This window comes from Dromiciops gliroides, chromosome 5, assembly GCF_019393635.1.
Source record: "Dromiciops gliroides isolate mDroGli1 chromosome 5, mDroGli1.pri, whole genome shotgun sequence".
NCBI classification, from domain to species: domain Eukaryota; kingdom Metazoa; phylum Chordata; class Mammalia; order Microbiotheria; family Microbiotheriidae; genus Dromiciops; species Dromiciops gliroides.
This window is the reverse complement of record NC_057865.1, coordinates 52,577,140-52,592,931: the sequence shown is the minus strand read 5'-3', so window position 1 is coordinate 52,592,931 and position 15,792 is coordinate 52,577,140. Positions and strand designations below refer to the sequence as shown.

At 39.9% G+C, this 15,792-nt stretch overlaps 1 protein-coding gene across 16 annotated transcripts in view; it reads right to left on the bottom strand.

Annotated features, from left to right (window-relative positions):
* LOC122727963 (phosphatidylcholine translocator ABCB4) overlaps positions 1-15,792 on the bottom strand; it is a 114,609-nt gene that overhangs the window by 40,534 nt on the left and 58,283 nt on the right. For 12 of the 16 annotated variants that reach the window (XR_006353220.1, XM_043965908.1, XM_043965910.1 and 9 more), the window contains 6 exons: positions 15,327-15,437; positions 14,984-15,109; positions 13,554-13,757; positions 11,899-12,069; positions 8,385-8,546; positions 4,938-5,111 (listed from right to left, as the gene is read on the bottom strand). Coding sequence is in view for 14 of the 16 variants with exons in the window: in XM_043965908.1 (XP_043821843.1) it covers positions 4,938-5,111; positions 8,385-8,546; positions 11,899-12,069; positions 13,554-13,757; positions 14,984-15,109; positions 15,327-15,437 (948 nt within the window). In the remaining 2 variants the exon portion in view is untranslated. Of the gene's footprint in view, positions 1-4,937; positions 5,112-8,384; positions 8,547-9,409; positions 9,430-11,898; positions 12,070-13,553; positions 13,758-14,983; positions 15,110-15,326; positions 15,438-15,792 lie in introns of those variants that run through there. The other 4 variants (XR_006353221.1, XM_043965920.1, XM_043965921.1 and 1 more) reach the window with 4 other exon arrangements.

The following is a 15,792-nucleotide window of genomic DNA, read 5'->3' as shown; positions in this document are numbered from 1 at the left end:
CAGGGGCAACAGATTGGAAGTAGAAGTTAAGAAACAGAGGGGGAAGAGGGGAAAGGGTTTGCATTATCAGGCAGGCTTGGAGTTTGTGGGTATAAGGGTCATTTAGCATAAAGAACCATTTGCCACTGAAGGCGGAGAGCCAACTTACAAATTTCTTCTGAGGAAGGGAGAGGTAATTGTTTTGACACAGCAAATTACTGGTGCCTCAGGAATGGTGGAATTATAAACTTAGGCAAGATAGAAATTACTGCCAATATGTGGGACTCTGCTGTTAGGGAAGAGAGGAAAGAAGCAAGGCATTGTCTTTGCCCTTGGGTTCATGACTACAGAATATGCGAAGCACTGACTTGCCCTACCTGAACTCTGAGCTTGATTCTTGGAAAATAAAGTCACTGTCTGGGGGAAGGAAGAGTCAGCATGTAATAAGACCACTGGATAATTATTCCTTATTACACTGGCTAAGGAAATACTATACTAGTCCTCTCTCTGTGTCAAGTTAAATTTTCTCTATTTGTGTCTCTCTTGAATAAATTATTTATGGATCAAATGTCCTGGAAACATGAGGTTGTTTGTAGGAGCCAAGTTAGGTTGTTTGTATTATGAAAAAATAATGGGATTTAGCAGATACTCAAAGGCCTACCTGGAATTTAATCTAAACTGACTGAATTAAGTGAGAGTGATTGACTTCTGATTAGCCTACTTCAAGTTAACTAGATTGTAATCACACCTGGCCAGCCCTTAAGAAGGTATTGTTCTCAGAAGCTAACTCAACTTGAGACCACCTTCAAGTCCAGTGAACCAATGGATTTGGATGATGCTAACCAATCAGCTTGAAGCAGTGTGTAAGGACCTCCTATGCTCTGGACCTATAAAAAGCTTCCACACTCAGTTTGAGGGAGTTCATGGTTGAAGCAGGCTTGTGGTGGAGGACTTGAGGAAGAACCAAACTAGGCTGGAACTTTAGGCTAGACAGGCCTTCTCTTAACTTTCTGAACTCCACATGAATACCCGGTATGCTTTAATAAATGCTTAATGCCCAAAGACTTGTGCTAAAGCTTCTAATTTAAGGCGACCACACAATTTAGATTTTAAACATCATAGTATGTAGGAGCCAAGTTTATTACCTTTGGGGAAAGCTAACACAAACCAAATTCAAGACTAAGGGCATAAGCAAGATACAGTTGTACAAGACTACTGAGAAGTCTAAGATGGAATCAAGGTGTTTCAGTAGAGGTGATTGGATGCCCACTAACTGCACAAGATGTCCTAAATACAAGTAATACTATTCTTTGCTTTTTTTTCCTAGCTCAGCAAATGAACAAAAGAGAATGGGTTAACATTTCACCAAGAAGGCTAGACAAAAGGAAACACTCTTTGATGACAGAGGCTGTTTATCCTAGGACTGAATTTCCTGATAGCTACAGAATCTCTTTCTCTGAAGGTCTCAAACAAGTCAAGTGCTTATTTTTCTCATTTCTTAAAACAGAAAGGTGGTACTAGAGTCTCTTATACTCTATAATGATGAGAAAAATTTTCCATATTTACAATTCTCTTTTAACTCCAAAGCCTCTGTCTTAGACTATATGTGATATTTGATTCAATTTAATTCATCAATCATTTCTTAAGTATCCACTAGATACTGTTAGGACACAAAGACACAAAGACAAAAGTAAAGTAGCCTTTACCTTGAAGGCAAGGAGCTTAAATTCTATTGTAGTGATCTCTTTTGAGGTAGAGGCAGGTCGGGGCTGCCTCTACTCTGCCTTTATTTACAGTGAGCTCTCACTTCCCATGGATTTAATTATCTTCTCTATTATGAAAATTCCCATATCTATATTACAGTCCTAGTCTATCTCCAGAGTTCTAGTCTCAGATCATCAATCACCTATTAGACTGGTTCTCCCATAAACATCTCAAAGTTAACATGTTCAAAACAGAATTAACCTTTTTCTCCAATTTCCTCCTCTTTTGAACCTCCTTTTTCTGTGGAGGGCACCATGACCACCCTTCTAACCATCCAGACTTCCATCCCCAACTTCTCCTTTACTCATTCCACATACTCGCTCAGTTGCCAAATCTTGTAATTTCTACCTCCTTAACACCTCTTGCATCTTTGCCCCTCTGTCCATTCACACAAACACCCTAGTTCATGTCCTCATCACCTCTAGCCAAGACTCTCCCAATACTTTCTTAATTGGTCTCTTTGCCTCAAATTGGTTTGCACTCGAATCCATTCTTCACTCTACTTCCAAAGTGGTTTTCCTAAAGTGTAAATCCAACCGTGTCATTCTTCTCCAAGATCAAGTAGAAACTGTTCTTTTTGTTATTTAAAGCTCTTTCTAATCTGACCCAATCCTGTCTTTATTTAGCCTTATTGTCTTGCTTGATGTTTCTATGTCTTGGTCAATTTTTTTTTGGTGGGGCAATGAGGGTTAAGTGACTTGCCCAGGGTCACAGAGCTAGCAAGTGTCAAGTGTCTGAGGTTGGATTTGAACTCAGGTCCTCCTGAATCCAGGGCCAGTGCTTTATCCACTGTGCCACCTAGCTGCCCCCCCAATGTCTTTTTCCATGCCTCCTATTTCCATGTCTTTGCACTGGCCACCCTACTTCTACCTACTGTAATCCTTTTCTCCCTTTAAGAGTCACCTCTACATGTGGCCTTTCCTGGTGTCCCATGCCACACTTGCCATCCCAGATACTAATATGTTTTCCCTTAACATTACTTTGCTTTTGCCTTCCATGTTTTTTGTATGTAGCTATAAATATATCAATATCAATATATAATACTAATGTATGTGAACATATATATATACACACATATCTCCCTCATTAGAATGTAAGCTCTTTGAAGGCAAATGTTTTGGGGGTTTTTGTATGTTTAGCATATAACACAATGCCTGGCACAGCTTAAAAAAAACCTACTTAATACAGTTAAATGCTTGCTGAATTTTTTCAAATGTGAAGACTGAAAAATCCACAAAAGCCAAGAAAAAAATGCAAATTAGTCTTCCTCTGTTTAATTATGAGGCTAGATTGTCATTGCAATCTATTTCTTTTCCAAGTAAATACACTAATTTGAGGCCAAGATCAAGAACTCCTAAGGAGAGGGAGGACTCTCAACAAGTGTGATTATCTTGGCATCTACTTGGGGCCCAACAAGCATTACAAGGAACAATAGAGCTGATGACTTTCTAGTAGGGAGAGTTTTTCTGGCCTTAATAAGGATGAAAATTGTCTCAAACTTTATCTAAACATAACTAAACCAGAATTTTGAACATATTTTAGAATGCTTTCTCCAAGAAAAAATACAAATGTACCTTCCTTACTGAATGGCTTCTTTCCAATATAGGACTGTTAAAAATTAATGGTCAGATTCCCACCCCCCAAAAAAAAGAAAAAGTCCGATTTTTACAATAATATTTATAGCAGTTCTTTTTGTGGTGGCTAAGAATTGGAAACCAAAAGGATTTCCATCAATTGGGAAATGGCTAAACAAGCTGCAATATATGACTGTAATGGAATATTATTGTGCTATAAGAAATGATAAACAGGATGATTTCAGAAAGGCCTGGAAAGACATTTATGAACTGATGTATAGCGAAATGAACAGAACCAGGGGAACACTGTGTACAGTGACAGCAATATTGTTTCAAGAAGAACTGTGAATGAGATGATTCTCAGCAATACAATGATCCTAAAAAATCCCAAAGAACTAATGATGAAGCATACTATCTACCTCCAAAGAAAGAACTGATATTGATTGAACACAGACTGAAGCAGGCTAGTTTTCACTTTCTTTCATTTTTTCTATTATTTGAGTTTTCTTAGACAAAATGACTAATATGGTAATTTTTACATAATTGTACATGTATAATCTATATCTGATTGCTTATACCCTCAGGGAGGGTGAGGGAGGGATGAGGAAGAGAGAGAGAATTTGGAATTCAAAACTGTAAATAAAAATATTTATTTTTAAAAAAGGAAGAAATGTAATGGTCAGGCCATCCCAAGGTTTTGGGGAGGGAAGGGACATGAAAGAGTCAGGAGGGAATGAAGAAAACATTCCCAAGATATGCTGAGAAGAACAACAGCTTCCTGCAGTATTCTGTCAAGCTGGAGTCCAGAAAAACACCTGCTGTCCATGTGGGTTGTGTTATGGTCTCCATGGACTCTTTCGACTATAGGGAGCATCTGTTTGTTCAACCCTTCAAAGCAGCTGCTTTTTCTGATGCCCCACCTACCTGGGTGCTGCTCACTAATGATCCCCAGAGGCACAGTTGGCTAAGTCTTTACTTTGTTTTAATAACACAATGCAAATCTCCATAGAGAATTTCCAAGAATACACCTTTTTGCTATGTCTAAAGTTTTTTTTTTAATGTAATTAATAGGTTCTCTGAATACAGTCTCTTCTAAAGTAGTCCCTATGTCATCTGTCTACAATCCAATATAAACGAATATATTGCAATCACTATTATTATTACAAACAGCAGTTCAATGTTGGTTTTATTCCCAAGGCACAAGGCGAATTGGGAAGATGTGGTGTCCAAGACACAAACATGCAAGCTGGGTTTATTTTTCAACTTCTGAGCCTGAACATTCTGAAAATTTAAAAAATTCTTTTAAAAATAGCTCTAGACCACAGAGTTGAGTCCACGAGCTTATTTTAAAATAAAATTTTTGTTGATTTTAGTAAAAATTAAATCTTATAATTTGTTAAGACCTTTGGGACACCTTGTATTTTGATAAGTGTATATCAATATAATTGGTTTTCTTTGTAATCCCATGTGTTATATTTTGAGTAAGGGTCCACAGGCTTCACCAGTGTCCAAAGTATCCATGACACAAAAAAGATTAAGACACAACCAGGCTAACAGTGCCTGAGGCCAAGGACTCTACAGTGTTCCCGTTATACTTTTAACTGGGGTTAATGAACTTACAAGCTCTTCCGGAGTGACGTCATAGCTATTCTGATGCTTTCGTGAATTTCTAAAACTTTTGTGTGTGGAATTCCTAAAAAGGTGAGATTTCAGGCCATTTGGTGCCATCCCACTGGCATTTTCTTCTTTTAATTCGACTTCAAATTCTTCAGACTGAATCTGGTTTCCTGATGTCTGAACGAAATACAAAGTAAAGTCATGAAAAGGTTTGGGTTATATAATCTTGGATTTGAAAAACGGAATTAAAAACTCCAGATTGAGAAACTTAAAGTTTTGTGGTATTCATGGGAAAAGCTGTACTCAGAGTGAGAACACTAGGATTCTAATATGAGTTCTGCCCAGATCACTTGAGGAAGTTGCTTAACTTGTCTAAGCTTTGGTTACTTCTTAAATAAAATGGGGACAAAACCAATACATGCACCATGGCAGGGAAGAATCCCAGGTTCAAATCCTACCTCATGACCACATGTAAACCACATGCAAATAAATTGTTTAATACTTCTGTCACTTTCCTTATCTGTAAAAGGAGGCTAATAAGATCAGTAATCTCTATCTCACAGGGATTTTGTAAGAACCAGATGATATAGTGTAGGTGAAATGCTTTGTAAACCTTAAAATACTCTATAAATGTCAGCCTAGTAATAAGTAAAATACCATTTATTAAATGCTTATTTTGTGCTGAGCACTATGCTCATACAAAGGTGAGACAGTCCCTAGCCTGAAGTTTACAACAAAAATGTGATTTATATAATAGTAATGGCTCATGCTTTAAGATTTGCTGAAAGTTTTTATGTACATTAATCTCATTTGGTCCACATGACAACCCACAGTTACAGATGACAAAACTGAGTCTCAGAGAGGTTAAATGATTTGCCCAGAGCCATATAGTAAGATTTTGAGATGAGATTTGAACTCTGTTCTTGTTATCTACAGGTCCAGCATTCTAGCTCTTTAAGGCTTATAAAGGCCATATGAGGGTTTGCAAATCTTAAACTGTTGCTATGAGGAGCAAACGAGAGAATTAATATATGTGGATGCCCTTTCTAACTCTCTCTCTCTCTTTTTTTTTTTTTTTTGCAGGGCAATGGGAGTTAAGTGACTTGCCCAGGGTCACACAGCTAGTAAGTGTCAAGTGTCTGAGGCTGGATTTGAACTCAGGTATTCCTGAATCCAGGGCCAGTGCTTTATGCACTGCGCCACCTAGCTGCCCCCCTTTCTAACTCTCAAGCACTAGACGGGGCGATCCCTGCCTCCTTGTATCTTCCAACGGTGCACCTTTCCACTGGCTGTCCTTGGTGCCAGAACGCCCTCCCTCCTCACTTCAACCCCTTGGCTTTCTGGGGTTCCTTCAGAACTCAGTTCAAATTCTGAAAGAGGCCTCGGTCTCCCACCCCACCCCACCCCACCCCATCTCTTCCCTCTGAGATTACCTTACATATATACTATATATAACATCATATACATAATGCATACATGTATATTCCTAGTTATTTTCATAATAACATTCCACATTAGAATGTGAGGTCCTTGAATGCATGGATTGGGTTTTTGCCTTTCCTTTACCCCCACCACACAGAACAATGCCCGGCACATAGGAAGTGCCTGATTGAGAGACTGAAATTAATCCACTGAGGACCACTCAATTCCAGTAAGGTGTTTATTCTACACTGCACACTAAGAACCTAGATGAAATGGATAAAGGAACTGACATTTAATCAACATGCAGTGTTTGATTCCAAATCTAATTTCAGAAAGTAACACTGGAAGTCTTGATAAGTAATTTTTCAAAATGCCATGTGTTTTCAGGAAGTCCTCCAATTTACAGGTTCCAAAACATTTCTCACAGCTGTCACAAAATCTGAAAGTTAGGCATGGTTTGGGAATAGTTTCACAAAAGGATCCTTTCTCTCAGCTGTTTTACAACTGGGGAAAACTGAACCACAGGGCACAGTCACCACCCAGGGGATATAATGGGTACTGCTTTGCACACCTGGGTGAGGATAGAAAATGTATGATCTCTGAACCGAGTGAGTCTTATTAGCTTTTCATGGGTCTTCAGTGACTTCCCCCAAAGTACACTCACTCTCAGAATCCTAGGGGAGATAGTATAATAATAATAATAATAACATTAATGGATTACTTTAAGGTGTGCAAAGCACTGAAATAGTATCTCATGTGATCCTTACAACAATCCTGTGGGGTCGGTGCTATTATTAACTCATTTAAAGGTAAGAAACCTGAGGCTGAGAGAGTTAGTGACTTGCCCTATACCCTTGACATCACAGGTCCAGTCCCTAACATAGTGTGTATTGTAGCTTTCTGTGTTGGTGTCTCATCCCTCAATAAAGACTGTAGGTTCCATGGATAGGACTCTGTCATATCTAAACATGTAGGACTTTGTCTTATCTCCCTTCTCACCTAGCATAGAGTATTAAACATAGCAGATCAAATGAGATAACATCTGTAAAGCTTTTTTGAGCATTAAAGCACAATACGGGGCACACACGAAATATTTGTCATTTTTGTTGACTACATTGCAAAGTGATCCCGCTTTACTTTGGGCTTAGCTAGAGGCCACCATACTTTTATATACACAGAAGTGGTGCGTGGGTGTGCATGTATATGTTTCTTACCAGGGCGGTGATTTCATCAGTGTGAGGAACTCCTGGTGAGAAAGCCCTTTCTACCAAGGCAGCAGAATGAGTACTTCTCCTGCAAGTTAGACTCTTCAAAACTTGTCTTGGGCATGGAAAGGTTGTTCCTCTTCAGTCTTTATTTATGAGAAGCCTGAGTCGAGTTCATGTCTTCCTAACTCTAAGACTGGTCTTCCATCTCCTAGGCCACCCTATCTTACTCGTATATACACAGAAGTATATAAATATATTTTTTTACTTCTGGAGAAAACTTGGTTTTCCTTCAACTCTCTCTCCTTCACTCTGTCTTCAGTGAATTCTCTTTAGGGGCAGTTAGGTGTCAGAGAGGTTTGAGTGCTGGACCTGAAGTCTAGAAGATGTGAGTTCAAATCTGGCCTCAGACATTTATTAAGTATATGACCCTGGGCAAGTCATTTCACCTCAGACTGCCTCAGTTTCCTCATCTGAAAAATGAAGATAGTAGCTTTTACCTCTCAGGGTATTTTCTTTTGTGAGGATCAAGTGAGATATTTATAAAGTGTTTCTAAACCTTAAAGTATTATATAAATGCTTATTATTATTATTATTATTACCAACTATCATCATCATCCTAGGTATTCCAGTAGCCACTTTAATCAAGGTGTACAATTTTTAAAGTTTCTCCACCTATCTTTTCTTCTTACAAGGCATCATTTCCAAGTGAGGCATATCAGCAGCATTCCATTTGGAATAATCTACAGGCATGGGGCTCCTGGTTTATAGAATCAATTACAGAATGCTTTAGAGAAACCAAGTGGGGGAGTTAGAGAAATACCTGCATGTTAACAAGTTTGAAGTAAACCCCTTCCCTTTTCATTAGCTCACTGTGGCTCCCTTGTTCTGTAATGACTCCATCCTCAAAACCAGCTATGACATCTGCATTTCGGATGGTAGACAAACGATGAGCGATCACAATTGTAGTTCGCCCTTCTCTTGCCTGGGAAAAGGAGAGAGCAAGAGAAAGAGAAAGAAGGGGGCAGTGTGGAATGGAAGGAAAGGTTCACTTTGTACCAGACTTATCATACTGTAACCTTAACTACAAAAGAGTATTGTTCTTTTTTGTATCATAATAGATAGAAACTTGAAGTTCCCTGATCCTGCTTGTTACCATGAGGTCTTTATTAATCCATCAGATACTTATATTATACCTATTCACAAAATCATAGAATTCACAGCTGGAAAAGACCTTCTAGAGCATTGGTTCTGATGTCAAAGGATCCAGGTTCAAATTCCACCTCTCATGATCACTTCCTTTGTGATCCTGGGCTAGTGATTTAACAGTTTCTTCAAGAATGAAAGGAAGGGGGGCAGCTAGATGGCGCAGTGGATAGAGCACCGGCCCCGGAGTCAGGAGTACCTGAGTTCAAATCCGGTCTCAGACGGTTAACACTTACTGGCTGTGTGACCCTAGGCAAGTCACTTAACCCCAATTGCCTCACAAAATTAAAAACAAACAAAAAAGAATGAAAGGAAGGGGTCAGATTCCATAGTCTCAGGTCTTTTCCCACTCTGGTTCTATGATTCTCCAGTTTCGTCCAACCTCCTCATTTTGCAGCCAAGGAAACTGAGGCTCAGAAGGGCTGAATACTTGCTCAAGCCGATCCAATTGGCACTTTGGCTCAAAATGGAAGCTCTAGAAAAGATTTAGGTCCCAGTACAATGAGGGGTGGGGAGGGTACAACCTACTTTGCAGTCTTTTCCAAACAGCTGTGGGAGAACTGAGCTTGGTGTCTGGAGATAAGAATTCTGAGACCAGGTGTGAAATTTTCTGTGTGGCCAAGAACAAGTCACTCGACTTACCTATGCCTCAGCTCCCTCATCTGTAAAACAAGGGTAAGAAGTCTTATACTTATAAGGAAAGTGTTTTGTGAGCTTTAAAGCACTACAGAAACTTAATCTATTATTCTAGAGCTTGGGCATAGATCACCATCCTCAGTGCCTGCAGATAGAGCTAATAATCTCCTTGAAAAGTGAGTTTCTCAAATACTTATTTAACCACTTGATGAGGCTCCAGAACACCAAGGACCACTAAAAGGCACTGTTATTAATTAATTGCCCCCTCTGTACAAATTCTTAGTTAAGGCCTTGCAGAACATTTTATTTTTAAGAACTGCACAATGACCAGCTGCCTCACCTTTGGGGGGCAGCTAGATGGCGCAGTTGATAAAGCACTGGCCCTGGATTCAGGAGGACCTGAGTTCAAATCCGGCCTCAGACACTTGACACTTACTCAAGTCACTTAACCCTCATTGCCCCGCAAAAAGAAAGAAAGAAAGAAAGAAAGAAAGAAAGAAAGAAAGAAAGAAAGAAAGAAAGAAAGAAAGAAAGAAAGAAAGAAAGAAAGAAAGAAAGAAAGAAAGAAAGAAAAGAACTTCACTCTAACAGGACAATATGACTGCTACAAAAAATACTCCCCAATAGCCAAGAGAACTGACTTACCAGAGGAGGTTATTTAAAGCATTTGACAGCACCTGACACCCATCCTCACCTCCACCTTCTGGAGACTCTTTCCTCTCTTGGTTTTTGAGAACACTGGTTCCCATCTGTCTACATCTTGGTGGTCTTTGATGGACCTTTATCTATGTCAAATCCACTAACTGAGGGGGAATCTCCCACAACCCCTTCCTAAGCTCTTTTTTTCTCTGACCTCTATTCTATGGTATGTGGTGATCACATCAACTTTATTGGTTCAATTATCTCTATGCAGATGATTCTGAAATCTGTATATGGAGCCCTACTGAGTTCCCATCCTACAACACCAACTGACTTACAGACATCTTGAACTAAATGTCCTACAGGTATCTCAACCTTAAACTGTCTAAAACAGAACTCATTGCCCCCCCAATTCTCCCCTCTTTTGTACCTCCCTATTTCTGTTGAGGGCACTACCAGCCTTCTCTAGGCTCACTAATCATGACTTTCAACATAGCTCATCTCTTGTCCAATACTGCTGTTTCTATCTTTACATCTCTTATATATGTCCCCTTCTCTCTATCCTCATGGCAACCCTGGGAGGTAGGTGCTGTTATTGTTATCCTAATATTACAGATGAGGAAAGAAGCCATTAAGTGACTTGCTCAGTGTCACACAGCTATTAAGTGTCTGAGGCCAAATCTGAACTCTGGTCTTCCTGACTCTACCTTCAGTGCTTTATCTAGTATAATGCCCTGAAATAAGGAACTGTTTTTGTCTTTATTTGGATCTCCAGGTGTCAGCACAGTGCCTGGTGCAGAATAAGTGCTTAGTGTATGTGTGTTGACTGAAAGACTGACATTTTAATGCTGTAGTATACCGACCAAAGGTTGCTGTTTTGTTTTTTATACAATCAGTAGTGATTCTTTCCTTCTGTTATTAACCCTGTTTAGGCAGAGGTGTGCTGATAAACAACCAGCTCTCTGAGTGGGGGAAGAAAATTTAAGTTTAATGCAAATTTAAGTTTAATCTGCATGATTACATTTTCTCTATCACATTCTTAAGTCTAGATACTCAGGCTCTGATTTGTAACACTGGATGATCCCCGAGGTATAAATTCTCCCACTGCAAATTTAACAATTGGTTCTCCCTGGCTGGATCCAGCTGACTCAGCAAACCCCCAGGCTTAGGTGCTTCCTAAGATCACTTCCATGGGAAAATCGAAGAAACCATGTGACCAGTGAGGAGGATGCTTCTCCTCCTATCAGCTTCAGAAGGAGGAGACCATGCAATGTGCTGTAGTGGCCACCTGGTTTTCATACCTAGCTCTACAACTAGGCCACCTGTGTGAACCCAGGCAAGTTACACCTGACTTCAGCATCGTCATCTGCAAAATGAATGGGTTGGACTGGACGGCCTCCAAGAATTCTTCTAGCCCTCAGTGTAGGATGGTTTAATCCATTTCACCAAAGTCTTCTTAAAGGTCTCTTTAGAACAGATTAGTGCTGAATCTCTCATGATGCCACACTTTTCTATTTTGACTTTAACAGTAATCTTAGGATAGAGATCCTGACATCCCATCGATAAATAGCTTAGGGGAATGTTGCAAGGGTATAGAACCTGCCATCTCCAACCCTGACCTCACTTCCTGATCAAGGTAACTGAGATAATGAGCCCTATATACCACGCACCTTCAATTCTCAAAATGTCAAGAGTGTACAGTGATAGCATGGGGGGAATAAACAGAGGACCAGAAGAAGAGTCCATTTTTCATTCGTTCACCGGCTCACCAATTCTTGCTTTGGAAAGCAATGTGGTCTTTTTTCCCTAAAGGGTGTTTTTTGCTGCTTATCTTGGGTTCTTTGGGATGTACTGACCTTATCCAGAGCTGCTTGTACCTCAGATTCGCTCTCAGTGTCCAAGGCCGAGGTGGCCTCATCAAGCAGAAGGATCTTGGGATTCCGAACGAGAGCACGAGCAATTGCTATTCTCTGCTTCTGACCCCCACTCAGCTGGGCCCCTCTTTCTCCAACCAGAGTGTCAAATTTCTGTAAACAAGGAAAGCAGATAAAGGAACAGCAAGGTGGTACAGGAGAGAGAGTCTTAGACTTGGAGTCAAGAAGCCCTAAGTTCAAATCCTGCCTCAGACATTTACTATCTGTGACCTTGAACAAGTAACTTCTCTCAGCCTCAGTTTCTTCAATTGTAAAATAGGGATAATAATAATCCCTACCTCCAAGGGTTGTTTTTAGGAGCAAATGTAAGCAAAACTTACAAGGTTTAAGGACACCTGTATGTAAAGATGTCTGAGATAAATGCTAGTTATTATGAACTTTTTTTTTCTTTTCGGGGCAATGAGGGTTAAGTGACTTGCCCAGGGTCACACAGCTAGTAAGTGTCAAGTGTTTGAGTCTGGATTTGAACTCATGTCTTCCCGAATCCAGGGCTGGTGCTTTATCCACTGCACCACATAGCTGCCCCCTATTAGGAACTTTTTTTTTTTTGGTGAGGCAATTGGGGTTAAGTGACTTGCCCAGGATCACACTCTGAGGCCGGATTTGAACTCAGTTCCTCCCAACTCCAGGGCCAGTACTCTATCCACTGTGCCACCTAGCTGCCCCATTACTATAAATTTTCAAAGGAGATATTATCTTTATTGCAATGTAGAAGAAAGAGCATTAGGCCAGGAAGAGGAGAATTGGATTCAAGGCCTGTCTCTGAAACATGATCCTCCAAGTCTCTAACACTGCAAGTTGCAGAGGAGGTGCCAACCTGCAGTGGTGAAAGAAGTTTCCTCACCTGGGAGATCCCTATCTCAGTGAAATGACAGGCTCAGACCCTATTCCTGTCACTTGAAAAAGATTAATAGAACATGATCAGGTCTATCGTTCTGTATCATGCAAGGTCAGGGGAGTGTGCCTTAACCTCTGGCTAGATTAATTCTATTGATTTATTTAGTAATACATCTTCAATCTCTAAAGAGAATACTGAGCCACCTTACATTAAATGCGGGTTTTTAAAAATCACTGCTCAGGGTCTCCCTTGACTGTTTTTAGGGGCATTACATTTTTGGGTGGGGGAAGAAGAATCTAGGAGTTGCTTGGGAAGGGTCTGGTTGGTCAAACAAAATATATCTCCTCTGCTCATGAATGTCTAGCTGTTATATAGAGCTTTAAGGTTTGCAATGCACTTTACATATATGGGATTTAATCCCCACCCTGGGATTTAATTATGATATGATGATGATAGCTAACATCTATATAGCATTTACCATGTGCCAGGTATTGTGTGCTAAGCATACAGATTTCATTAGATCTTCCCAACAGCCCTGAAAGTAGGTGCTATGATTATCCCCATTTCACAGATGAGGAAACTGAGGCAGACAGAGGTTAAGTATCTTGCCTAGAATCACATAGCTAGTAAGTGTCTGAGGCTGGATTGGAACGTAGGTCTTCTTGACTGCAGGACCAGCACTCTACCCACTGTACCACCTAGCTGCTCTTAAAAATGACTATACTATCCATCCTTTTACCTCTGGTAGTTTCATGATGAACTCATAGGCATTGGCATCTTTGACAGCTTTCTTGATTTCATCCATGGTGGCATCTTCTCTGCCATAGCGAATGTTTTCAGCAATTGTAGTAGCAAACAGCACTGGTTCCTGACTCACGACGCCAATCATTTCCCTCAGATATCTGACATTTAGAGTTCGAATATCTTGGCCATCAATGTTGATCTGAAAGAAAGAAAAATGCCCATATCCAAGACCTGAAACAATTTGACAACTGAGAAGTGCCATCTCTGACAGAGGCACATCATATCACCATCAGTCAATTTGGGGCCGGCCAATGCATTTCAATGAAAATAATACACAGGCACAATATTTTTAAGCAAGAAAGAGTCCTCTTTATTCAGGGAGAAAATTCTGTTTTGTTTTTCCCATTAGGGAATGAGCAATGATGACAAAAAGCTGCGTCTGCCATATTAAATTTGGTTCCATGATCTATTCCTTAGGAGGCCATCTTTATTGTCCCTACAAACATCCCCAATATTAAAGAGAACTGAGGCTTCCATCAACCCTGATACTTCTATGAATGACCATCACCATAGTTCTTTTTTTTGAGCTTCATCATAATTCTAACAGAATGGTCACTGATCACCAAACTGACTTCAGATTTTGCCCAGATACCCATTGGCCCAAGGAAGCTGCTCTTCCAAGGCAGTGTGAATGGCAGGGCTGGTGAGATATAGAATCGAATGGGGAAGGTTAAGAGACTGAAACAAGATTCTGTGGATCCTGAATGCCTTTAATAAATAATTTATGCAGCTTGTTGTTGTTTAGTCATTTTTAGTCATGTCCGACTCTTTTTGATCCCATTAGGGATTTTCTTGGAAAAATACTGGGGTGATTTGCCATTTCCTTCTCTAGCTCATTTTACAGATGAGGAAACTGAGGCAAATAGGGTTAAGTGACTTGCCCAGGGTCACAGAACTAGTAAGTGTCTGAGGCTGGATTTGAGCTCAGGTCTTCCTGACTCGAGGCTTGGGGCTCTATCCACTGTGCTACCTACCTGCCCAATTTATGTAACAGTTTAATATTTGAAAATTGTTTTTACAAATGTCCTCATGTAATCCTCACAACAACCCAGAAAGGTAGGTGCTATAGGTGTCCCCATTTTACAGATAAGGAAACCGAGGCACAGAGAAGTTCAGTAAGTTGCCCATGGTCATAGAGTTACTAAATGTCCAAGTCAGGATTTGAACCTAGATCTTCCTGATTCTAGCACTCTGTCCATGAAACCATTCAGTTGTCACAAACTATGTAAGTGAAATAAATTACCAATTACACTTTTATGATACCTTTCCCAAACAAAATAAGTATATTTGGTGCTCACTATCACTGTAGAAAAATGCTTCATATAAAATTTTTGTCAATAGGGAAACCTCATTCAGGGGTCTTACCTCTCCCTCCAGGGGGTCATACAGTCTCTGTATCAACTGAACAGTTGTACTTTTCCCACAGCCACTGTTACCCACCAGGGCTACTGTCTGTCCACTGTTAACCTTGAGATTGATTCCCTTTAGAATCTACATGGGAAAAAGGAACATCCATTATATCACTCCAATATACATTCCAGCAGACTGGAATCTCATAAAACATTAAACAAGTGAATGTGTCAAGGCAAAAAAACCCCTTTTTCAATGTGTTCAAAAAATTAAAATGAAAAATATAGACATGATTATATTTATACAAATAAGCAATCAGTTCTCAAATAGAAATGCTTCTTCATTTGACTTACGGTACCTTGACATCGGCTCGGGAAGGATAAGAGAAATGGACATTTTTGAACTCCAGATTCCCCTTGATGTGGTCCGGTTTATGGCCAGTTTCAGAAAAACTGTCAATTTTAGGATTCTAAGTAAAACAAATGTCACAAGAAAATGCATTGACTATTTTCATACAGAGGACTATTCTTATTTTCTAACCCCTGCTAGACTGTTTGAATGCTTTTAGTTACATGGTCAAAACACCTTCATCATACATCAAACATCCAGGCTGAGGGGTCATTCTATTCACAACTGCATGTTTGAGACATCTTGGCACAGGTGCAGGGCTGACCCTGTCTCACTCCTCTAGTTCAAAATATCCAGTGGCTCTTTTTTACCTCCAGCATCAAATATAAAATCTTTCATTTGATGTTCAAAGCCTTTTGTTTGTTTGTTTTGTTTTGTTTTTGCTGGGCAATGAGGGTTAAGTGACTTGCCTAGGG